This window comes from Tachysurus vachellii, chromosome 14 (assembly GCF_030014155.1).
Source record: "Tachysurus vachellii isolate PV-2020 chromosome 14, HZAU_Pvac_v1, whole genome shotgun sequence".
In the NCBI taxonomy this organism is placed as follows: domain Eukaryota; kingdom Metazoa; phylum Chordata; class Actinopteri; order Siluriformes; family Bagridae; genus Tachysurus; species Tachysurus vachellii.
Genome location: NC_083473.1, coordinates 14,155,133 through 14,177,290, shown reverse-complemented (window position 1 = coordinate 14,177,290; position 22,158 = coordinate 14,155,133). Strand labels below are relative to the sequence as shown.

At 38.2% G+C, this 22,158-nt stretch overlaps 4 protein-coding genes across 5 annotated transcripts; 1 reads left to right on the top strand and 3 right to left on the bottom strand.

Moving 5' to 3' along the window:
- The first annotated feature begins 2,341 nt into the window (after window positions 1-2,341).
- ccdc33 (coiled-coil domain containing 33) lies at window positions 2,342-9,255 on the top strand. The gene is made up of 10 exons (XM_060886566.1): window positions 2,342-2,437; window positions 3,059-3,243; window positions 3,395-3,461; window positions 5,813-6,008; window positions 7,075-7,163; window positions 7,571-7,702; window positions 7,871-7,964; window positions 8,255-8,379; window positions 8,891-8,974; window positions 9,062-9,255. Exons 1-10 carry the CDS (start codon window positions 2,393-2,395, stop codon window positions 9,188-9,190), a joined length of 1,146 nt encoding a protein of 381 aa, XP_060742549.1. The 5' UTR covers window positions 2,342-2,392; the 3' UTR covers window positions 9,191-9,255.
- Window positions 8,819-12,691, bottom strand: LOC132857451 (cholesterol side-chain cleavage enzyme, mitochondrial). Its single transcript, XM_060887407.1, has 10 exons — window positions 12,387-12,691; window positions 11,788-11,943; window positions 11,518-11,717; window positions 11,160-11,363; window positions 10,846-11,006; window positions 10,588-10,754; window positions 10,180-10,258; window positions 9,898-10,089; window positions 9,587-9,726; window positions 8,819-9,061 (listed from the first exon to the last, which is right to left on the bottom strand). Exons 1-9 carry the CDS (start codon window positions 12,677-12,679, stop codon window positions 9,604-9,606), a joined length of 1,575 nt encoding a protein of 524 aa, XP_060743390.1. The 5' UTR covers window positions 12,680-12,691; the 3' UTR covers window positions 8,819-9,061; window positions 9,587-9,603.
- Window positions 12,692-14,279: 1,588 nt separating this feature from the next.
- Window positions 14,280-17,071, bottom strand: stoml1 (stomatin (EPB72)-like 1). Its single transcript, XM_060886563.1, has 6 exons — window positions 16,669-17,071; window positions 16,229-16,378; window positions 15,867-16,070; window positions 15,551-15,764; window positions 15,266-15,460; window positions 14,280-15,084 (listed from the first exon to the last, which is right to left on the bottom strand). The coding sequence occupies exons 1-6, from the start codon at window positions 16,918-16,920 to the stop codon at window positions 14,870-14,872; spliced, it is 1,230 nt and encodes a 409-aa protein (XP_060742546.1). The 5' UTR covers window positions 16,921-17,071; the 3' UTR covers window positions 14,280-14,869.
- Window positions 17,072-18,099: 1,028 nt separating this feature from the next.
- On the bottom strand, window positions 18,100-20,891 carry nr2e3 (nuclear receptor subfamily 2, group E, member 3). 2 transcript variants are annotated; one of them, XM_060886933.1, is made up of 9 exons: window positions 20,768-20,891; window positions 20,558-20,642; window positions 20,153-20,303; window positions 19,970-20,073; window positions 19,609-19,884; window positions 19,305-19,486; window positions 18,885-19,125; window positions 18,674-18,779; window positions 18,100-18,534 (listed from the first exon to the last, which is right to left on the bottom strand). In XM_060886933.1, exons 2-9 carry the CDS (start codon window positions 20,619-20,621, stop codon window positions 18,402-18,404), a joined length of 1,257 nt encoding a protein of 418 aa, XP_060742916.1. In that variant the 5' UTR covers window positions 20,622-20,642; window positions 20,768-20,891; the 3' UTR covers window positions 18,100-18,401. The 2 variants fall into 2 exon arrangements, with proteins under 2 accessions (XP_060742916.1, XP_060742915.1); XM_060886932.1 differs by having other exon boundaries at window positions 20,558-20,813.
- Window positions 20,892-22,158: the final 1,267 nt, after the last annotated feature.

Here is a 22,158-nt window from a genome sequence, read left to right as displayed (position 1 = left end):
ACATGTTTTATTCATGATAAATATCTGTGGTGTTGCAAATCTTAGCCAGCCACATGTCCTTCACCATGGCTGCTGTCCTTGACACACACATACCGGTCAGATTCAAAATGTGTTTCCCGAAATGCTGACCAGGCAGTTTACTGGTGGACCTTGGCCTAAACTAATAATCTAAACCAAACTATAGAGTGTAAATTGATTTAAGTCAAGGTAATGGTGTTTCAGATTATTAAAGATAAATTAGGATCAGTCACTGGACCTCATATATTTGTGCTTACGGTTCAGTCAGTTCATTTTATATAATAAATTCAACTACAGAAGCTGGCTCATAGAAGTATAGTTATTTGTTTAAGACTAGTGTCTCTGCAGCCAAATCCACCCTGTACTTCTGGTGTAGGTCACAGGATGCAGAGCAGAGGGATCATTTCTACATCCTGTTAAAGGAAGATGATGTCTTTAAGCTTTTAAAAATGAATGTAGTATAGGATATATATATATATATATAATAAATTTTTTTTATATTTTTTAATAATTAATACTAATATGTTTTTTTCTATTTAGTGACTATAGGGCAACTGTGCAGACAATAAAATACTTTTTTCTGACTGTTTGTTTCACATGAGTTCTACAACATTTCTGAGAAAACAAAATAAGCCTGACATAAATACAGTAGGCTACTATACTGTAGGTAAAAGAAATGCAACTATGTGTGTCACAGATGAGAAACAGAAATCTGCTCCAAATCAGGAAGGAGACAATACTGGCAAGGAGAAACAGTAAAAATAAACATGAGCACTGGAAAAGGTAAAAAGAATGACTTCAGGAGAAGGGAGGAGAAGGTTCAGACAGAGTCCAGGAACTTCAGCAAGGGAGCCTCTGGGGACATAGCCCTGTTCTGACAGGCTAATTGAGCTCTGTGTGGCGGCGACAGACTCAAGCCTGTCAGTCTTCTGAAGGCCCATTTGCTGCATTTAGCAGGCTGTGTCCTGAATACTGATGCAGTAATGACAGAGGCAAGCCTCCGAGCATAGACCTCACAGAGCCCTGCAATCAGCTTGCCACCTGGTGTCATAGCATTCATATGCTATCTCTCTCTCTCTCTCTCTCTCTCTCTCTCTCTCTCTCTCTCTCTCTCTCTCTTAATTTGTAATTGCACCTCTAAAAGTGACATGAACACAGCGTTTTCTTGGATGTTAAGCTTACTTTGTTGTTTAATGGATCACGGGTAACTATTTCTTGTCTTGCTTGCTGATGTACTCATATCTCTCTTAGTTTCTTTCTCCTTTTCTTCTCTCTTTATTTCTCAGATGCACTTGGCAGAGAGGAGAGAACTGAATATTAATCAGAGATTAAATCTCTCTATATAAATAATAAAATATATAAATTAACTAATTATCATTTTTTCATTTAAAGGAATACTTTGCTAGGCAAAAAGTCTAATACATTGAGCAGGGATCCAGAGTTGTGCATGTGGCTTTGTCTCAAGCTCTTCTTTGCACTTCTGAGTGAGTATATCTGTGACAGAGTGGGTTGTTAAGTATTTTCATCCATGAAAATGTGCCATCTGTAACTAGACATCTCAGAGGTCGCTATTGGCTGTGCTCTCATTGCATGTGAAGGACTATAGGGTCCCTTACTTCACTGTCGCTATGCAACATACCAGCCCATGGGGAGATGTGGTCATGTGGTTCCACGCACATTAATCTGATTGGTGGCTGCCATTCACTTGAAGAAACTTAACATTGCTCTGAGCATGTTTATGACTAAAACAAGGCAAAGAAATGAGAGACAAAGTGATCAGCATTCCAGGAACTGTTATTTTAACAAGAAGAATATTTATGGTTTTCAGTCTAAATGATCAGAAATCAAATGACAGAAATACAATGTAAAATCTATATATACAGACAGGAGAATTAATGGATTATTGATTTATCTCCTGGGGAGAGGAACATCTTGTATTCAGGAGCTAACATTTGTCTTGCTGTGCTGAAAGCCAGAGTCAGAATAAGGAACAAGGCCTTCACAGCATGATCACAAAACTCGCTCATCAATCTTCTTCTGTTTCTTCAGCACAAACGGTCAATTCATTAGCAGATGATGAAGGCAGGGCAGGACCTTTTACTGGTCTTTAATGATTTAACCTCCATCTAAAAACCAATTTGTTATGTTTCTTTACTGGAGAAAAATTAGTACTTTACAGCAAATAACTGCTGATAAGTACTTCATTGAAATGATATCTGAACAATGATGGGAACTGGAAGTCACTGTAGTTATGGGAGTTGCTAAGCAAGACATTTGTTGTAGAAACAGCCTAGTTTCTGTTGCTGTTCTTTCACTATATCTGGTGCTCTTTCTCTTTCTCAATCTTACAACTCATATATAAAATAACAAAATAATGGCAAGCTCTAAGGATCCACAGGTCCTTCCTTCCACTACACAGGTATGCAGTCAGTAAAGAGTGTGTTCAATATGACGGTAGAACTCTGTCTAAAATATTTTCTTTTATTTGTTTAAGTTGTTCCTAGAACAGGAGTTAATTTCTACATGGAGTAAGCAAAAACATTTGTGTTTATTTGTGAGTGCTGGGCTATTTTTAGTTACAGGGAACTCTCTACTTTCTGTGTTGCCATATAACATCATAAAACACAAGTGGATGTTCTTCCTCACAACTAAGACTGAATTTGGTGAAAGGTTTGAAAGTTCCTAAAAGAGAAGTAAATATATAACTGGATTTGATATAAACATGGTCTGTGTTTGTGTAGTCACTGAAAATGTTTTACAAGCCCTTCAAAAAAGCTGTATGTATGTGAAAAGCTGTGAAAAAATACTTTTCAAGATGTAAAATGGTTAGCTCAATTAGTGTAAGTTAAGAATACGGTACAGAAGAGGTTATATTTGTATGGTCCTACTCTATGAACGCATGCTGTTTTGCAGTTTTCTTTCTAGACAAATAGTAAATGACAGATTTTCTATACAATGTATTTACATTTGCATGTCATTTATATCTCTCTAATAAGTGGTGATGTTTGAGTGTCTGCTTGCTGTCTGTGATTCTGTCCAGCTTCAGACGGTTGGATATGATTTGCCAGCCTACGATGCCCTTGCCCAGATCCTCTCAGAATATCAGCACATCTTCAAAACACCCAAAGCTCCTCAGCCAAGTAAGGGAGGACCAAAAGAACAGAAGAAGGCTAAGAGGTCCTTAGAGCTCAACCAAACATTTGAAATCAATTCTCCACATGAGAGGTGAACAGCCTGAATACTGACCTTAGCCACATTCAATTATCTTGTCATTTTGTCCTGAAACTATGCTTTTTTTTTATTTTTTTATTTTTTTTTTTTTGCAAATTTGTGTTTTAAATGAAATCTGTGAACTTTTTTTTTTTTAATATTTCAGACTTCCTGTGATTAATGTTCAGGATGACGATCCACATGTTGCAGAAATTACTGAACACCAGACAAAAGTGAGTTTAATGCATTGCACCCATTGAGTGATTTAATACCCCAATACAGATCCTATAGTTCAATCTTAAAAGCTCCAATCAGCTGAGGACATTGACTTCTATCTGACAAATTCTGGTCCTAGGATTTGTAATACAGTAGCTCTAAAAAGAAATCAGCATTTCTTCAAACCTCCAGTATGTTCTATAAGGAGATTTTTTCTTTTGTAAAAGAAATGTATGCCTTTCTTTCTTCTCTATCACCAGGGACATACAGCCACCGCTACTCGAATAGATTAACATTTAAACACATTCCATTATGCAGCACCATGGATACGAATATTGACTGAATTTAGACGATTTATATAAGGCCATGGGTTTATTATTATTCTTGTGTTTTGGGGAAACAAAAGAAGTGGCCACAGGCTGTGAGGATGTTTAAACCACCAGACACCAGAGGTACAAATTAAATGGGGAGAAACCTGCAGTGAGAGCAAAACCGAGAGAGAGAGAGAGAGAGAGAGAGAGAGAGAGAGAGAGAGAGAGAGCACTCCATGCATTTGTCCTGGAGCTACAGTAAGTGTTGTGTGGGCTCCTGGTGTTTTTCTCTCTGAACTTGCTCAGGATGTGTTCACAATTTTCCTCGATCCCCCTACTCTTTTTCTCCTTCGTTATCCTTCTTACTCTTATTTCACCAAAATAGTATTTCTTTGCACAAGCTTCTCATTAGACACCACCCCTCCACCTCTCTCAGTGAGTCCCTAGTCTCCCATCTCATCATCAGTCATGATTCTCACCTTGCTTGTGTGCCCTTCCAATTAGGCGCTCGATTTCATCCAGGAGACCCAAGGGAGCTGCCTTCACACTGGCCCAGATTGGAATCCCCTAATAACATGTGTTCTCTCCTCCCATTCCTGGTCTCTATCACTATCATCCTCTCCGTATCCCCCTTTACCATAAATATGGGGTCTGAATGAATGACAGGGCTAAGATCTATGATTCAGAGATCCACAGTAAGAAAATGACAAGTCTGACAACAAAATGATTCAATTCATGCTATATTTAATTTGGTGTAATGTACAGGCTCTGCTGCCATTGTTCAGTGTGTTATAATAAACCAGTGGTAACAAGGATTTTCAGACACAATTTAGACCAAATGTCTGAGTTTTTTGTTTTTTATTTCATATTATTTTATTTTATTTTATTTATTAATTTATTTTACAGGCATACATTATAAGGCATAATATCCTTGATAATGGTGGACTGATAAGTAAAACTGATAAGTGGTTTCCTGAATTTGAAACTAATATTTTTCAATATTATGTTTAAACACCAACACAGTCCCAAATTCCAAACTTAGTTTTTTGGAAAGCTATAACAAATACAGTGTTTTAAACCAAATGTTATTTGGAGTCCATTTGAATTTCTCTGAATTACATGAAATTACATCTGGGTCTCATGTTCTTACATCCTGTGAACGTTTGCATTCTTTTTAGCCCAGAATAATCAAACAGATTTACTTCTTAGAGAGCAGTCAAGCATACATGTATTTAAATAATTTTATAAATTTTGGAAATGTATTTAAATTCATTTCCCTTCCAGTCCCTTTTGATGGCAAATTCTATGCTTTGTTTAGAGTTGGTGTATTCACTATGTTGACATATCATATTGAGCATCACATGCTGTTTGATATAAAAAGGATTTAGAACTACATGGTGCACCTTTGGTTTCATTTCATCAACAAAACCTCAAACAAACGTTCACTTACTGTAAACTGGATTACAGTAAGACATTAGCTTCTCTTTGATAGTTTTGCTTTAACATGATTATAGTGATAATACATGAATGTTAATTGAGCAGACATGAAGCCAGCCCAGATAAACACAGCGTAAAGAGCGACTACTGTTAATCCTGTTTTGCTAGTATAAAACATGTTCCACTCTAAATACTCTGTTTGTATATGAGACATAAAGTCTGTGAGGACACCTAGTGAATTGGGTTTGTAACTGTTCATAAAGTAATTTTCAGCATGAGGGCTTATGGCTGAACTGTATGTCAGATTTGCTGCTTTGATGTTCAAACCTTCTAGGATGAATAATTCAGCAAGTCAAAAACATTTATAGACGTATTTACCAGCGTAATGTATAAAAAAAAAACTTGTTTTAACTCTTTAATTCTTAGTACTAAAATAGGATTTAAATATGAGCCTTCATGGTAAAATGAATCCTATGCATCCTGGGATACCTACTGCTATACCTACTGCCACTGTGCCCATGAGTAATGCACCTGGTTCAGTCACCCTGTGATATAACAAACCATGTTTCTGGAGTAGCTTCTAAATCAACCAGACAAACTTATTTCTCTTTCATTATCAGGAGCTGGAGAACTATCGTTCTGCAATGTGTAAGATGGCTGAGGACATCCTCTCTCTGCGCTCTCAGGTGGCCAGTCTGGAGGAACAGAACAGTCAACTTCGCAGCGAGCTCTCTATGAACCAGGAACTAGGACGCACACTGTTGGATGACACTGACATTGACGTCATGACCAAAGCTGAGATTGTAGACAGAATAAGTAGAATATTTTCTTTTATAAGTCAATAGACTAACAGGATTTACTTTTTTTTTTCTCTTTCAGTGTTTCTACATATATTTATTCCGACACTGGTTATTTTTGCACAGTATCAAGATATATGTATATTGAAATGCTTGCAGTGAGGCTCAAGTATTAGGTGTAACCGAATAAACAACATGCACACACACACATAACTATAGCTTAAACAAAAGATTGCATTATAATGTGTAAGTAAAATATGCATGATACAATGAACGTAAGTTTGAAAAAGAGGGAAGGGGAAATAATTTCCTTGCACAAAACAAAGTATTGCACTAAAGGATTCAAATGACCAGTTAACAATGGACAAAGTGTGTGAAGTGACTGAAGTTCTTTAGTCTGCTTGTCCATGACTGGATGCCTCAAAGGAGTTTGCCAGATGTGTGCATTTTGTGTGCTGAGTAACTGTTTACCACTGTTTCTTCTAAAAATAACATTTATATTATGTGTATACAGTATATGCTGCAACACACAATATTTTACTCAAAGTTTTTCCCACAGTAGGAAGCTGTGCTGTCAGCTGCTATCATATTTCAGAGTAAAGTTGAAGGTGCTTCTTTTCCCTCTGTGGATTGTGCCGTAGTTTGATAAGACTGCTCATTTAGCGCTTAGAGTCTGATAAGCAGTCAGGGCCTTATCTCATGAAGGACACACGCCAACACACACACAGGTATTCACAAGGCTTCATAGAGTTTTTAAGGCCATCAAAGCCAGTCAGGGTCTAGTCCTGACGCAAATAGAGAAATCAGCAGTGTCTTTCAATGTTGGATGGTCTTGACCTGTTTAATGGCAAATGTTTTGGCTCTTTTGCTATTAAACATTTCTAAACACACAATATTCATGTTTACTGAATATTTTTTTTTTTTTTTTTTTTTACATTTGGAACAAATTTACATTATTTTGTACAGGAAAAATTTACAGGAAACAGGAAAAATTTATAACAGTGATCTGTGCAAACAGGAAATCGATAAGAACTTAAATTCATTGCTGCTTTGTCCTTCTCTCACTGATCAGCACTGTTTTTCAGTTTCTCTAAAGTGCAAGCTGGCTAGTGAGAGCAGTAAGGCAGCAGATCAGAGGGAAAAGATCCAGCAGCTACAGAATGAGCTCATCAGGGTGAGTCATAGCTCTCTCTCTCCCTCTCTCTCTCTCTCTCTCTCTTTCTCTCTCTCTCTCTCTCTCTCTCTCTCTCTCTCTCTCTCTCTCTCTCTCTCTCTCTCGCCTTTCAGTCTGACATGCTGACATGCTTTTACAAAGAGCCAGTAAGCTATGGCCATTTACATGGATGGCTTCATGCAATCTCAAATACATTATCCATTGACTGCCTGCCATGCCTTTGTTATACTTAGTGAAATGATGGAAATGGTGCTTTGAATAATACATCAATAATCTCTGCTCAAGGCCATTGATTCAAGACAGTCGTATGGGTTGTGTTTCTGTTGAATTGACTAAAGCACATCTAAACTTTCTTTACATTCCATTAACTGCTGTTGCTAAAAAGATTTTGCTGTTGTTCTCTGTAGAAGAATGATAGTGAGAAAGAACTGGTGCGACTTCAGCGAGTGCACCAACAACAACAGGCTGTGCTGCAGCGCTACCAAGGACAGATCAAGAAGCTCTCAATTCTGGAGGCAACAATTCGCCAACAGGAGAAGGTACTGCACTTCTTGTTTCTAAGATAAACTGCACTAATATTCACATTATACATTTATAAAATCCTACATCCTCTGCTGAATTATATTTGGAGATTTGGCTTAGAGATTTTTTGGGGGATGTGTTTAATGTATCACTAATACGTAATTTCCTCATCATTTCTTAATGAGGTTATTGAAAGAATGGAGAAGGTGCTGTCAACAAAGCTGAGAGAGAGAAATAAAGAAAATGCAGGGAGGAAGAAGAAGGTTTTGAAAGAAAAAGGTGTGTCTATATAGAGTGAATATCCATTCCATGTCACGTGGTCTTTTTAATTCACCATGATAGTAGCTGCAGTTACATTTTAAATGAGCACAGAGATGGCACTGCAGTTCATTCCATGTCTAATGGAGTAATTAATGATTTGTGATTGATCTGCCACTATAGAGCCAGTTCCTCAGAGTAATGATAAGGTAATGATACCTAACGATAAGGCCTGGATGTACAGCTCCATTAGGAAAGTAGTGAAGAACTAAAGCTGACGAAGCAGTCCTTTAATGTGATTGTATGTGTAGATTCAGAGGAGAGCAGAATGAGAGAGATTGAGTCTATACTGGCTACAGAAAACTCACGCTTAAGAGCAGAACTGGAAAGACTTCGCCAACAGCCACAGCCTATTATCATACAACAACCTGCACAGGTGCAGCTCACAACACACACACACAGTTTTCACTCTCTCAGATACTCCAACACACTTTAGGGTGTGACAATACCAGAACTTTTCCTTTATCATTACCAAGTGTAGTATAGAAATTCTCCATAATAAAACACTACTACTGCCAAAAATGATAATAAATAAAACACACAGACATACACGCTGAAGTCATTGAACATTGTTCATATCTTCGAAAATTGTACATTCAGATAGTTAGTGCTAATGCCAATGATTTTGATATAACAGTATGGTCAGTTCATAACCTTTGATTATACTCCTTTAAAATTAGGTTACACAAAGATTACATGAATACAGTGTCATAATTCTCATTCCACACACAAAGCAGTTAGTCAAATCCATAAATTAAAATAATTGAATTCTCAATAAAACATTTTTATAATTACAGTGTCCAACAGATGCCAAGTACAATTTGCTAATATAATTAAATTAGACAACACCATTATTTGTTAATCAATGTTCTTCTATTTAAATCCAGCAGCATTTTCCAGACAATGAGAAGCTAAGACTGTTGGATCAGCTAGAGAGAGCGGAGGCCTGCATCCGTACTTTGAGTAAACAGGTTTGTGTCTAGTTCTAGTAGCTTATTTATAGAGAACACAAATGTTGAAATACATCTTCTGAGAGCTGAGTCAGTGTTTTGTCGTAGCTGGAGGAGAACGCCAGGAAATGGGGGAAAGAAAAGCAGGACATGTTGACGAGACTCAGTGAATACAGTCATGGATTTGCTCATACATCAACTTTGCATCATCTGCCACTGGTCATTACACAACCGTGACCAATTGTATTTGTTCATGTGAAACCCAAAGGACACAATACAGAGAATTAATACGATTATAATATATAAATAAAAAAGACATGTATTTTTGGAATAAAGTCTTGCTGTCTGTTATTACTGAGGTGAGTAACATTGTGTAACCTTGTGACACCTACAGTATGTCAATAAGCAGCTGGAGACTGTTAAATGACCTGATTTAACATCACAGTATATGTTTGTATATGTAATATATGTTTATTTAATGCAGTACTAAGCTAAAAGAATGGCAAAATAATACCTAAGGAACATATACATGTAGTGTGCCGTCCATGTTTTTTTTTTATTTCTGTTGTTTTCAATGATAGAAATTATTTGTAGTTTAATCTATTCATTTCTAAATGGTATTGCACTGTTTACCTTCTAGAAGGAGTTTGTTATTTACTGCTGTGTAGAGGCTTTATAGTTAACAGGATGGGTTTCTCAGGGACCAGTATAAGCTCAAATGTGCTCCTCACTTCTAGTTGTCTCTGCTTCTCAATCCTGAAGTTCTCCAACATCTGTGAAAGCAAGAGTAAAAGTTACATGCACATGTACAGACGCATAATCCATCAGCCTCATGAGTGTTTTTTTTTTTCAACAAAATAAACAAATGAAATATGGAATAAAATAACAAATTTAGACACATTTATATATCTTTGTTAGCCATAGTAAAATATTAAAGAACAGACATGGATGAGGAAGAGCTGCATCTCTGTCTCTGCGATCCTGCGCCCAAGGCATTGACGAGGCCCAAAGCCAAAACCCAAACTCCTGAAGTAGTGGCTTTCATTTCTTAGCCAGCGAGAAGGCAGATATTGCTCTGGTCGGGGAAAGATGCGATAGTTCCTACCCATGGCATACAGTCCCAGCTGCACTAATGTCTGATCAAAACAAACCCAAGATCACTTGCATTATTTCATACACGATAGCTTTTTCTAGCTCAGATTCAGGTTAGTGAAGTTGTGGCTCACCCCAGATGGAATATGGTAATTTTGGATCACAACATCTTGAGTGATGTATCTTTGCAGGCTTACTGCTACAGGGTGTAACCTTTAAAGAAAATATTTTAGTTAGTAAAGAAGAATATTTGTATAGAATGAATTCATCTTGTTTACTTGTTAAATGCACATACGAATGCATATTTTAAGGGCTAGATTTCATTTTTATAATTACGACTAACAGATAACGTCTCTCTCTGTAAGTACATGCTTATGTGGCAGTCTTCATTTTAACTTAAACATGTAACCATAGTTTGTTTGTTTGTTTTTAGTGCAGTAAGCTTTCTAATTTTCTGTAAATTGTCAGAAAATTAACATCATATAAGAATAAATGCTGTAAATACTCTACTTATGTAGAATAGAATTCTAGCGTGTCCACACCTGAGTGTCTCTTTTAAAGCACCTTTGAGCAGTGGCACCATTTTGAGCATCTGCAGTGTGTCTCCCTGTGAGGCAGCACGAGCTTCAATGACCTCCGCCCTTAGCTCTTCCTGGAGGTCAGGGTGCCGTGCCAGTTCATAGAGGGTCCAGAGGAGGGTGATAGATGTCTGAAAGTACATGCTACATCAGTACTGATAAAAAATGACATAGTTTTGTCTTTTTTTTTTTTTTTTTTAAAGCTTATGCAAGTTCTCTTACCGTGTCCACCCCTCCAGCCATGAGCTCAGTCACACTGGCCTTGATTTCCTCAATGGACAGTCGGTCAAGCATGAGAAGGCTGGCCAGCACCCCAGGATATTTATTTTGAGCTCCAGATTCCTTCCTGAGCTGCCTGTAGATGTTCTGTATACAGTGGTCCGCTATTGAGTCCCAGAACGCAATAGATGAAATACAAAGACACGACTGTGATCACTCAAAATTTTCATTTTTAATACTATTTGATTTTCTTCCACTTGCATATGTAGTGGTGATATTTTTATGTAATCATCTTTGTCCACTAAGAGAACTCCTACCCTGATTAAAAATACCATCCCATGCTTCCACATGGTCTTTCCAGACCTTGGCTCCAAACCATCTTAACATTGAAGGGGGGATGTAAAGCATGGGACAGGTGGTCTTAAACATGAGAGTGATGCAGTCAATAAAGTGCTGAGCCTCTGGATCAATGTAGTCCAACAGCAGCCCCAGACGTTCACCATATAATACTGCACTCACAGCTGGGGCACAGGAACAGATCATATCAGCAGTCAAATGGTAAATTAGGTATTCCTTTTGAGCACATTTGTTAAGCAAATATAAAAGTTTTAGCATTTCATTGTTTGAGTCCAAATGACTCATTGCCCATCTGTTGGATATTGCATTAAACCTTACATTCCAGTGCGTACTTGAAAAGTTCATGTGACAGATCCGTGGTCCATTTATTTTGTCCACTTCTTTCAATCTTTTTGTGAACTCGAGCCACAAAGTCATGGCCCACCTCATCCAGCAATGGCACAAAGTTCCCCTGCACCTTCGGTGAGATTACCTCCCGGTTCAGAATGACTCTGTTGGATCGCCAGTCTTCTCCATCTCTGAACAGACAGATTAAAGTTTAAACTCATGCATATTTTGTAAACAATTACCCAATATAAGGAATCATACTTCAGAAGGACGCCATATTTGCGATTCCTAAAATCCCGATAGGATGTCCAAGGTTCCACTCTAAGCCTTTTAGGGTAGTGACCCTCTGCTTTGAATAAGATAGCAGCATCCTCAGGGTGGATAATATTCACACTTTCATAGTAACCAATTTTCTCCCTGCAAAAAGACATTACTTAAAATAAATGTTATATTCCTGTTATAAACAGTATTGATTTATAAGGAAGAATAAAAGGAACACTCTTAGCTTCTTCTGCACATAATGTCCTGATACTGATGTTTGTTTTGACTATAATTTTTCTTTCAAAAGCTTTTACCTTTAGAAAATGCCGCTCTTTAGTGAGTATTTATTTCGTCTTTTTTGTTCTGTCAGAAGACTCAAAATTTGAATTATGATGTATGAATAATGTATGCAGCAGAACTATGAAAAATTCATCAAAATGAAATAAATTGTGAAAATGCACATTTAACAATCTATTATGAGAACATTTCAGATGGACAGATAAACTGCAGCATACCCTTATCCTTGGCTATATCAAAATACACAGAACATTTTAGGAGTGCCTACATGAAATCACATTTGGATGTTCTTAAATGTTTACCTGTAAATGGGCCCAAATGTGTTGAAGTTATGCACCATTATGTGATGGATATTTTTGAATCCATCAAGTTTCCAAAAGTTGTAGAGGCTTCCTATGCTGTTCTTCCACAATCCAGGAATCTCACTGAAGGGTCTTACGGTGGAGCTGCTTGCTGGAAATAGTGTGTCTTTTGCAACAGGCATACTCCCACTGTGGCAGGCTCGTACCTGACCTGGTCCTTCCAACATGACTAAAGATCGAGCCAGAGAATTGCTCCAAGTTGGACACCTCACCGCCATCATGCACATACCCATGCCAACACTTACACACAAACAGCTTACACTTCCCTTTTATGTATCTCTCACTGTGGCAGCAAGGGGGTGGTGAAATGTCGAGAACAGAGAGGAGGCAGGAGAGAATCTGCAGGTAATGTTTGCTGATTCTCACCTTTGCCGTATTAATGACAGGATACTTACGTATATTTCTCTGGGCTTTCAGGAACTGGCATAAAATAAATGTGAGCATGAAGCTTTTCGCCTGTCTCCAGAGTTCTCTTTCCCGCCCACCCACACACCAGAATCTTACACACACTTTCTATCTCGGTTTTATATGCACCTCCTTTCAGTGTTTCAAGGTTAAAATATCAGTTCACATGTAACAACAACATGCATTGGTAAAATGTAAGCTTTAAAAGCTTAAATTGACCACATGCCAAACTTTTACTTTACTTTTTAGCATTTAGCTAAATAAAAATCTTTAAGCTTTTAGTTGACTGCATGAGTGTTAACCTCGTGTATTTATGGCTGTCCACCAGGTATTTGGAGGAAAAGCTGCCAGTCTGTTTTAGAAAATTTGATGTGTACTTTCTTATTAATTACTATACATTTTTTCTCTACAATAGAATATTTATATTGCTTGTTGGTATTTGTTTATCTTTTTCCCCATGCAAATATAATGTGCAAAAACCTTAAGATATGCTAAAACATCAGCCCCTGGTTAGATCTTGACCTGTCTGTATGGAAAGCCTGTGCATGTTACCCCTGTGACTATGTGGGTTTTCTTCATTTTCCTCCAACCTCCAAAATACACATCAGTACATTGGTTGTCAGTTGGTCAGTTTTGTTAAATTAGTTATAAGTATTAATCAGTGTGTGAATCATCTACAGGTGTGTTCAGATTTAACCAGGAAAGGGCAGGTCTGGTTGCTGGTTTTCATTTCAATCAAGGGACACACCGGTTTATCAGTTGATCTTGGCTTTCAGTAGAATTATGCATGGCTTCTGCTTGATTGGTATGAAAACCCGCATCCACACCAGTCCTTTCCAGATAAGACTGTATACCCCTGATCCAGGGTGCACCCTGTCTCTCAGTCAGGGTTTAGCATTATGGTATATTAACTACTTTGAAATATTTCCGTAATGTGGACCTAGCTCCTGGGTGGCTGTATCCATTTGCTACCTGGAATCACATATTTGAGCTAGCGCTGCATTAGCACTGTCTTCATTAGTGCAACAGATAAACAGATGGTAGTCTACACAACTACTGCTTTTCCAGGACATCATGAATTTAATAATGTTACAGATCAGCCTTGTGATAGTTTTCTTGAAAAAACATCTGTGTGTAGGCAGAGAAGGCCATAGAGGGGCGAGGATCAGAGTCAGCCAAACATCAACGCACAAATGACCTTCAATGCAGTACCACAAAAAATCAAAACAAACCAAGTCTCAAACTATGATTTTCAATTTATTATAAAGAAAATATTTTAACATATATGAAATGTAATCATGCAACTGAAATATATAATACACATACTACAAACTGATATAAAAATCATTAAATACCTAAAATGTAATTATTTAACATTTACTTACAAATACAGTATACTCAGAGTAGTATGTTTAAACAGTGCAATAAAAAAACATCCTGTTTTAGTTTCACAGACAAAATCTTTTCAGCATTTTTTCTATTTTATTCATATTTACTTGAGTTCTCAATGGATATTACTAACCCAGATGCTTTTTTTTTTTAATTATCATTTTTTTTTTTACAGTAACCCTCTCACTCACTCATTTTCTACCGCTTATCCGAACTACCTCGGGTCACGGGGAGCCTGTGCCTATCTCAGATGGACGGAGTGCCAACCCATCACAGGGCACACACACACAATCTCATTCACTCACGCAATCACTCACTACAGACAATTTTCCAGAGATGCCAATCAACCTACCATGCATGTCTTTGGACCTGGGGAGGAAACCGGAGTACCCGGAGGAAACCCCCGAGGCACGGGGAGAACATGCAAACTCCACACACACAAGGCGGAGGCGGGAATCGAACCCTGGAGGTGTGAGGCGAACGTGCTAACCACTAAGCCACCGTGCCCCCTACAGTAACCCTATTATATTTATTAACAGATCATTTAGCTATGATAAATATTTAAGTCACAACAATTATTTACATTCTGAAACTCTAACACAAATTTGTGGGTAGTGGCCACATTACATTTAAGTATAACTAGACATCATTGGAGTTTTGATGAGTTTAACAAGTGCATCTAATTTCATGGCAGTGTTTAAGTCTCCCTGAATTCTCAATCTGCCACTGCTGTATGCTGCGAATGGCCTCAGGCTGCCCTGGAACAGAGCCATCATATCTTGCGCACTCATACTGAGACACACATCTGGCTTTGCTGCCTCACCTGCTCCACATGTTCCACTATCTGAAAATTGAGAAAAGATTTCAATTGAGAGATGAACGAGAATTTGTATAACATTATTCAAAACTGACATGAGTTTAACAGTCTGTGGATAATTTAACGAAATAAACTATTCATATGATGTAATAAATATAAATACGAAATTGCCTTTTCGGCCACACAGATGAGTTGCGACTGTACTTACTTTGAGTTAGATCTACATAGTAGCTCCTGGTCTGGCCAGTGCTGGTAATGATGTGAAACTGGAAGCAGGCTCCCACTTGCCTAACCAAGCTCTCAGACAGCACCAGTCTCACAGCTACCAGGAGCTCCTCTATCACACTGCTGCTTTTAGTTTCTGGAGCCTCTGTGCTCAACTCGTCAGTGAAGAGCACTACATCTGCACAGAAATACATACAAGCCTATATAACGATGCTGATGTAAGAACACTGTAAATTAACTGACCTGGATGAACAGTGTATAAACACACCTTTAGCAGGTGGAGATGCTTCTGTACTTTGCCCCAGAAAGTGCATGGCAAGCTGCTGTATAGGTCCAGTCAAACCCTCTAAGCCAGGGACAGAGGGAGGCATGATGAATGGCCCTGAGTGAGAATCATCTGGAGCACGAAGAACACTTTCCAGGGTCAGCTCGACCCGGTCAACCTCCAAACCCCAAGGTTTTGTCATATCATTTATGTCCATCTGCAAAACATACCACAAAAGTAATAATCTACAATTCTCGAGTCACTCCCTCTGTGTGCTCCTAAAAAGCCCGGATCAAAAAATATGTTTATAAATGCTTACCCCGAGGTGCTCACCCAGTTTGACTCTCTCAGTCTGTATCTCTCTCACTGTCCTCTTGCCCAGGGTCTGAGTCATAGCATTCTGTGCAGTAAGGCGTGTAGAAGCGTTTAAATCCTGCACTGCCACCACAGACATGAGGGGATTCCAGATCCGAAACTGGATATCTGCTCCGACAGACACTAGGCCACCATCTTTAGTGGTCACCTGGTACAAGAAAATCAAAATAATGAGGAACTGTTATAGCATAAGAAAAAGGCTGATGATTAGACCATGTGATCTTGAGGCTTTGCAGAAGGAGAAGAGAACTGGTTCAATAGCAGCATAAAATAGGTAGCACATATCACTTGCAGTGTTTTAAGTACCTTGCATGGTGGGATGTTGAAAGCCCTAGTTCTTAGATCCACCCTTTGCCACTGGTCAATAAGCGGAAGCACCAAAACCACTCCTGGACCCTTTGGAGGTCGGATGCGACCCAGGCGGAATATAACAATTCTCTCATAGTTGGGCACTGTCTTTTTTACACACACACACACACACACACACACACACACACACACACACACACAAGATTCCTTTCAAACCTCTTGACCTTATGACCTCTTGGATTTCTGTAGCTGCTTTCTAACAATGTTTACTGAGAAATTTGCTATACAAAGTTTTCGTATTACATTATTCTGATGCATTGTGTTGAAATGTTGTACATATATCAATTACAGCTGAGATCTTCTGAGGAATAAACATTATATGGCACACAACAGTAAACCGATACCTTAAAAGAAATTATACGGTGTTAAAGACTTACTTTTAAAACAAACCATGCAGATATTGGAAATGTCATGAGCGTACAAAGAAAAACTAGGAATATAACAACCAAGTTGCACAGCCGTGATACCAGTCCTTGACTGTCATCTGTAAAATCGTTGTTTTTTATTTTAGGGACAAAGTCAAAGGAGAAGCCGCTGTTATATTGAGACTGTCCGGATGTAAACAGACCAGGAGTGATACAATGTCGGTCATCTCTCTGTGGAAGAATCTCATAGTTATAACGCGACATTTTACGCCAATGTGTTAACGGTAGCGAACCTAACTACTTTTTCATCCTTAACATAAACAACACTTCCGTGTTTGGAAAAATACCGAATCCCGTTACACTATTCTGTATTGCACTAGGAAGGGTAGAAGTTTGGAGTGATCTTGAAACTATTAAACCCTTATCCTACTGTTCCCTCTAGTGGGCTGGAGGTGACTTTTATTTTGAAAAAAAAAAATCGTTTCTTTTGCCGCCTTCATCTATTTGGAGATTAAGGTGTTGGCGCCATCTAACCGTGAGTACGTGGTATTGCAGGATATAATTAGTTTCTCTAATGTACAGGTTACACAATGGTAATGTGGTAAATGTACACAATCATATTTTAATCAGGTGTGTTAGAGCAGAGAATACACAAAAATGTGTAGGACATGGAGTATCCCAAGTAATCTGTACTTAAATTGTACTTAAGACTACAGTCATGATTTTATTCTAATAAGTTAATGAGATCTGATTCATGTCCATGTGGCCAATCAGCACATTTAACAGTGCAGATCTATTTGCTAGCTATAGATATCATTATAATATTATTTGATATGCCATAGAGGAGTTTTAGTTATTGTAATGTTTTCTCAGATGATGTCTAAATCATTCAAGCAAACTGTTCATTTCTGTGCATCATGCTCACACATGCACATATTTAATTAATCATAGCCAATGGAGCTACTGCCATATTTTTTGGGAGGGTGTTGAGTAAACCACAGAACCTGGAGAAAATCCGCATGGAAACTAGGAGAACACGTGCCCCTGTATGAGGAGCTGTGAGTCCTGCCATCTGGAGTAAACATGAAATATCTTAAACTCCATTTTGAAAGTGTATTATGTTACATTAAGGATCAGTGACCAATTCACAATCCGTGTAATGCTGTGTAACAACATCATAAAACTACTAAACTCTGAAATAGCTGTGATGAAAATAAGTTGCTTATATGTGACTGTATTGCAGAATGTCTTTGGATTTAAGATGAAAAACAACACGGTTTATTTTGTGATTAATATATTTTATCAAAAAATATATATATGCATTATGAAAAGCTGAAAAGGCAAAACTGCAGTTTACTTACAGACACATTAAACAAAAGTAGGCTATGTGCTCAACTCATTAACAATTCATACATTATCAAAAGCATTTAGTGTGAGCAGTAATAAACCTATAAACTATGATATACATATTTAAAAATAAACTTAAAATAGATTAGACTGAAATGAATTTTATGCTGGTCAAAGCTGGTGTATGTTGCTGTTAAATCTGCAAGATCATGCAGGTATAACTGCCTAACTGTTGCAGCTTGAATGGTCATGGTCGTGACCAATTCTGGCTTGAATGAGGAATATGTATAGCATTCTTCCAAGCAATTGTTTCGACAGTCATCTTATTATTACAGTAAAAGAAATCACCCAATTTATGCTTCAGTGTGGATGATACTATCTCACAGATCAAGGGATTTTCAGTTCTTAAACATGTCACAGAGCAACTTCTCCATGGGTGTGTTCCCAATAGTTCTGTGGAAGAAGAGCAATTCGATCCTCTCTGAACTTACAAAGTGTAACGTGGGAAGGAGCAACAGCAGCCTCCCAAACCTGAGGAACACAAACAGTTTGATTATATTTTCTATTTATTTGTGTATTCATATTATATAAGTATATTTATATAAGTATATATTTGGTGTGTGTGTGTGTGTGTGTGTGTGTGTGTGTGTGTGTGTGTTTGATATAATACCTTGCTGCTTGACTGGAGTAGAGTGTGTGAATATGCTGAGCAAGCATGACTTGAGATTGGTCTTGTAGATTCTCAACCTGCTCTGGGTCTTTAAGGCCACTTGTCTCTGTTTTAATGCAAGAGCCAGTCTAAATAAATTGCAGCAATGCATTATAATAATACATATACAATATATTTATTCCTCCTTTATTCTCTACAGATCAGAACTCACCAGGCTTGAAGAGAACTATTGCTTTTAGGCAGGCAAACTCTGTAGGGTCAACTTGCAGAGCCTTGAAGCGGCTGAAGAGCTCCTGTAGGAGGCGCAAGTCAGAGGCACAGGGGCTGCTTTTTCCCTGTGAGGGAGGAGACAGCTCGGGTAGAGAAAGCAGGGGGCAACTTTCCAGCGGCAAGGACCACTGGATGGCACAGAGAAGGAATAGCTCACTCCATGCCTCCTCTAGCAATATCACCTATATAAAGAATTAGACAGAATGATGTGTAAATGATTATGAGTTATAATTGCAAGCCTTCCAATAAAATATACTAGATGTTTATTATTAACTGTTGTAAATACAAAGTAATATGTAAGCACTATTGTAGGTTGTAGGTTTTCATACAGCAATCTACAGAGAAAGAAAATAGCCTGTACTTGGTCGCGAAATGGCAGGTGGGAGAAGACTGGCAAGTTCTTTGCCCATTTGACAGACATGAAGAGTAGACGGGCGGAGGTCTCATATATGCTCTCAGGGCCAGAATAGGGATAGAGAGTCGTGTTGCTCTCTGGAGAGCTTGTCTCTGGCTCATTACTTGTTACATCAATATTCTCATCCACTGCAAAAACCGAGAAAGAGAACATTGCAGGCCTAAATTCCACCCTCACCACAAAATAGCTTTAAGAATAATAAAAAAGGCAGTGCTCTTTATGATTGGTCTGTTACTCTTTGTATCCTTACCATCCTCAGGCTCGAGCTTGGTGCACGTCTCAGCTGTCATCAGGTTGGCCATGAAGCGGTGGCTGTTCTTTGGACTGCTGCTGCACTGGCTGGGTCCACTGGAGTTGATGCTGGAACTGATGGAGGAGCCTAGTAAAGGTCTGCTTATCACAGAACAAGAGGACGAAGAAGATGTGGGCTCCCTGGTGGTGGCTAGGTGTTCCTTCTCTGTATCTATGTCCAAGGAATCTAACCTGACCTGAGCTGTGCTTCGTGGTTGCCTCTCATTCTGAACAGCTAATGGATAAGAATGTGGTGTGTTAGAACAAGAGCAACTGGTCAGGAGAATCTATTAAGTGGGACATGTGGAAATAAAACTCACCATCTTTGTTCATGCCAGCTTGAAGGCATTTCTTTAGGCGACACGCCTGGCACTGGTTACGATGGGCTTTATCTACTGGACACATACCTGTACCAGCTTGGCACCTGCAAGTGTATTATAATAGTATCAAATATAGGCAATATAAAGCTGTTCATGTGTAGATCTGTTTGTTATTCTCCTCACCTGTAGATTAATCTACGTCTCACACTGCGCTTGAAGAAGCCACTGCAGCCATTGCAGGCATAGATCCCATAGTGTTTTCCACTGCTAGTATCTGCACACACCTTACATAGGAGGCCTTGACTCAGACTTTTACCAGGAGCTGGACTTTTACCTGTACACAAGAAACAACCTAATTAGTTTATGATTAATTAGTATAAGTCACTATTTAGAAAATTTGAATTTTACAGAAACATTTTTTTTTTACTTTTACTTTCTACAAGTTTTGATTCTGTCCTTTTGTTCCAAATAGGCAAAAAAAAAAAAATGGATTTGTTGCATGCACAGATCTCTGAGAAATGCACTGTAAAAACCAAAGGTTAACTAAATGAATGTTACTAGTTGATATATAAATTCTGGTGAACTCACCTCCCTGGGTCTCCTCTGTGCAGCTGCTCCTAGAGGAGTCTGTGGGGGATGTGGATGGCATCATGGAGATCTTCAAATTGGGATCCTCCATATAGTAAAATACAGAACAGAGAAGAAGTCTGTCACTTGAAAATTGCTGAAAAATATTTTTTGTCTGTTAATGTGTGATCTCAAGTGGATTCTAGAAGGTTGTCTGTCCAGTGGATTTACTTTTCCAGGTGTGTCTAGTCCTGATGAAACTTTCACTTTACTTTGATTTGCTCTCCAGAATCTGTTGCCTGTTGCCGAAGTAATGTCCAGTGAGGCCTGTCACCTGCTCATCCTGCCTCTAGTGATGCTGGAGTGTGTATGAGTCCCTGTTCTGTCTGGGCTCCCTAAAGGAAGACAAGGGGATTAGCAGCAAGCGCTGTGTAAGCAAATGCCCATTTGTCATCCTCTTAATCTTTACTGTCCATCTAGGGGTGGATCAATCAGTCACACAGTTTGGCATTAGGTTCATCCAAAAAGTGAAGAATAAAAGAAGAAAGAAGAAACTTTGGTTTTAGTTTGCTCACACAGCGTTTGTTTTCATGTCCTGCTCATTTTTGCTAATGAGATTTGAGCTTCAACATCCTGAATCAATCTTTATCCTGTATCAATAAGCATCCTGTATCAATAAGTATCCTGTATCAATCTTCAGAAATCTGATACATAGAACACTGCAGAAAATCTTACCAAGTGAAAATATTTTAAATTGAATATATCTAGTTTTTTGCATTATGGGGTTATTATATAATAAATATAAGGAAATTCTATCTATTTCTTGACATATTAGTAATTCTAAACTTAAACTTATTCTAAACTATCTTATTCCTAAGATAGGAATAAATGCTTAAAATAGTACATTTATCTTCCAATAGAATAAAGCCATTTATTTATAGCTTGTAATGAATAAAATATCTAGAAATAGTAACTTATTATTATAAATATTATACTATATAATCTTTGAAATTTGTAAAACAGGTGTTTTAGCCCATGGATAAGGGACAGTTGTGCTGGTTGTTGTTTTTTAGGGCAACATTTAATCCTTAGCATTTTCCACTCGTCATTTTCTGACCAGCTCACAAGCCTGGCTCACAAGTTTCTATCCATATATTTGGCTTTTTTAATACTATCATTTGTCATTTAGGGCAATTTTTTAAAAGCACAACCTAAAAGGAATTAGTTAGCAAGAAGACATCAATTTCTTCTCTGCTAAGCAGCTTAGCCTGCCTCAAAATGTGTTCTCCTAAGTCAAACAAAGACCCCATGAGTAAGGGGGTGTAAACAGCGGGCAATTAAGTCACCGTAAGGCTGAAAGAGCAGTGAGGACCCAGAGCACAAGTCCAGCCCAATGCCATATGGTGGCTGCTCTCTGGGTCTCAGTCTGCCTAATTAGTGACTTCTGCCTGACTTACCAGTAATTAGAGGGCTGAAGTCAGTGATTTGCTTTTTTCTTTGAATTGCCTTATTAAGGACTTATGTCGAGATAGGTCACACACAATAGACAGACAATCACACTCTGTTCATCTGCGGTTTGTTCCCATGATAGTGTGATTACTGCATGGCTATAAACATGTAGG

What these genes read in the sequence shown, in the direction of transcription:
- LOC132857451 (XM_060887407.1), bottom strand. Translation starts at nt 12,679, where the DNA reads ATGGGTATGTGCATGATGGCGGTGAGGTGTCCAACTTGGAGCAATTCT. An exon ending in AAATATGGCGTCCTTCTGAA is followed by an intron (nt 11,718 to 11,787) that starts GTATGATTCCTT and finishes CTGTCTGTTCAG; the next exon opens with AGATGGAGAAGACTGGCGAT. An exon ending in ATTACCATATTCCATCTGGG is followed by an intron (nt 10,090 to 10,179) that starts GTGAGCCACAAC and finishes TGTTTTGATCAG; the next exon opens with ACATTAGTGCAGCTGGGACT.
- stoml1 (XM_060886563.1), bottom strand. Translation starts at nt 16,920, where the DNA reads ATGTCGCGTTATAACTATGAGATTCTTCCACAGAGAGATGACCGACAT. An exon ending in TCAACATCCCACCATGCAAG is followed by an intron (nt 16,071 to 16,228) that starts GTACTTAAAACA and finishes TTCTTGTACCAG; the next exon opens with GTGACCACTAAAGATGGTGG. An exon ending in CTATGTAGATCTAACTCAAA is followed by an intron (nt 15,085 to 15,265) that starts GTAAGTACAGTC and finishes CTCAATTTTCAG; the next exon opens with ATAGTGGAACATGTGGAGCA.
- nr2e3 (XM_060886932.1), bottom strand. Translation starts at nt 20,648, where the DNA reads ATGGAGGATCCCAATTTGAAGATCTCCATGATGCCATCCACATCCCCC. An exon ending in CAAGCTCGAGCCTGAGGATG is followed by an intron (nt 19,487 to 19,608) that starts GTAAGGATACAA and finishes CGGTTTTTGCAG; the next exon opens with TGGATGAGAATATTGATGTA. An exon ending in ACCTGCCATTTCGCGACCAA is followed by an intron (nt 19,126 to 19,304) that starts GTACAGGCTATT and finishes TTCTTTATATAG; the next exon opens with GTGATATTGCTAGAGGAGGC.
- ccdc33 (XM_060886566.1), top strand. Translation starts at nt 2,393, where the DNA reads ATGGCAAGCTCTAAGGATCCACAGGTCCTTCCTTCCACTACACAG. An exon ending in TCCTTCCTTCCACTACACAG is followed by an intron (nt 2,438 to 3,058) that starts GTATGCAGTCAG and finishes GATTCTGTCCAG; the next exon opens with CTTCAGACGGTTGGATATGA. An exon ending in TGAGATTGTAGACAGAATAA is followed by an intron (nt 6,009 to 7,074) that starts GTAGAATATTTT and finishes ACTGTTTTTCAG; the next exon opens with TTTCTCTAAAGTGCAAGCTG.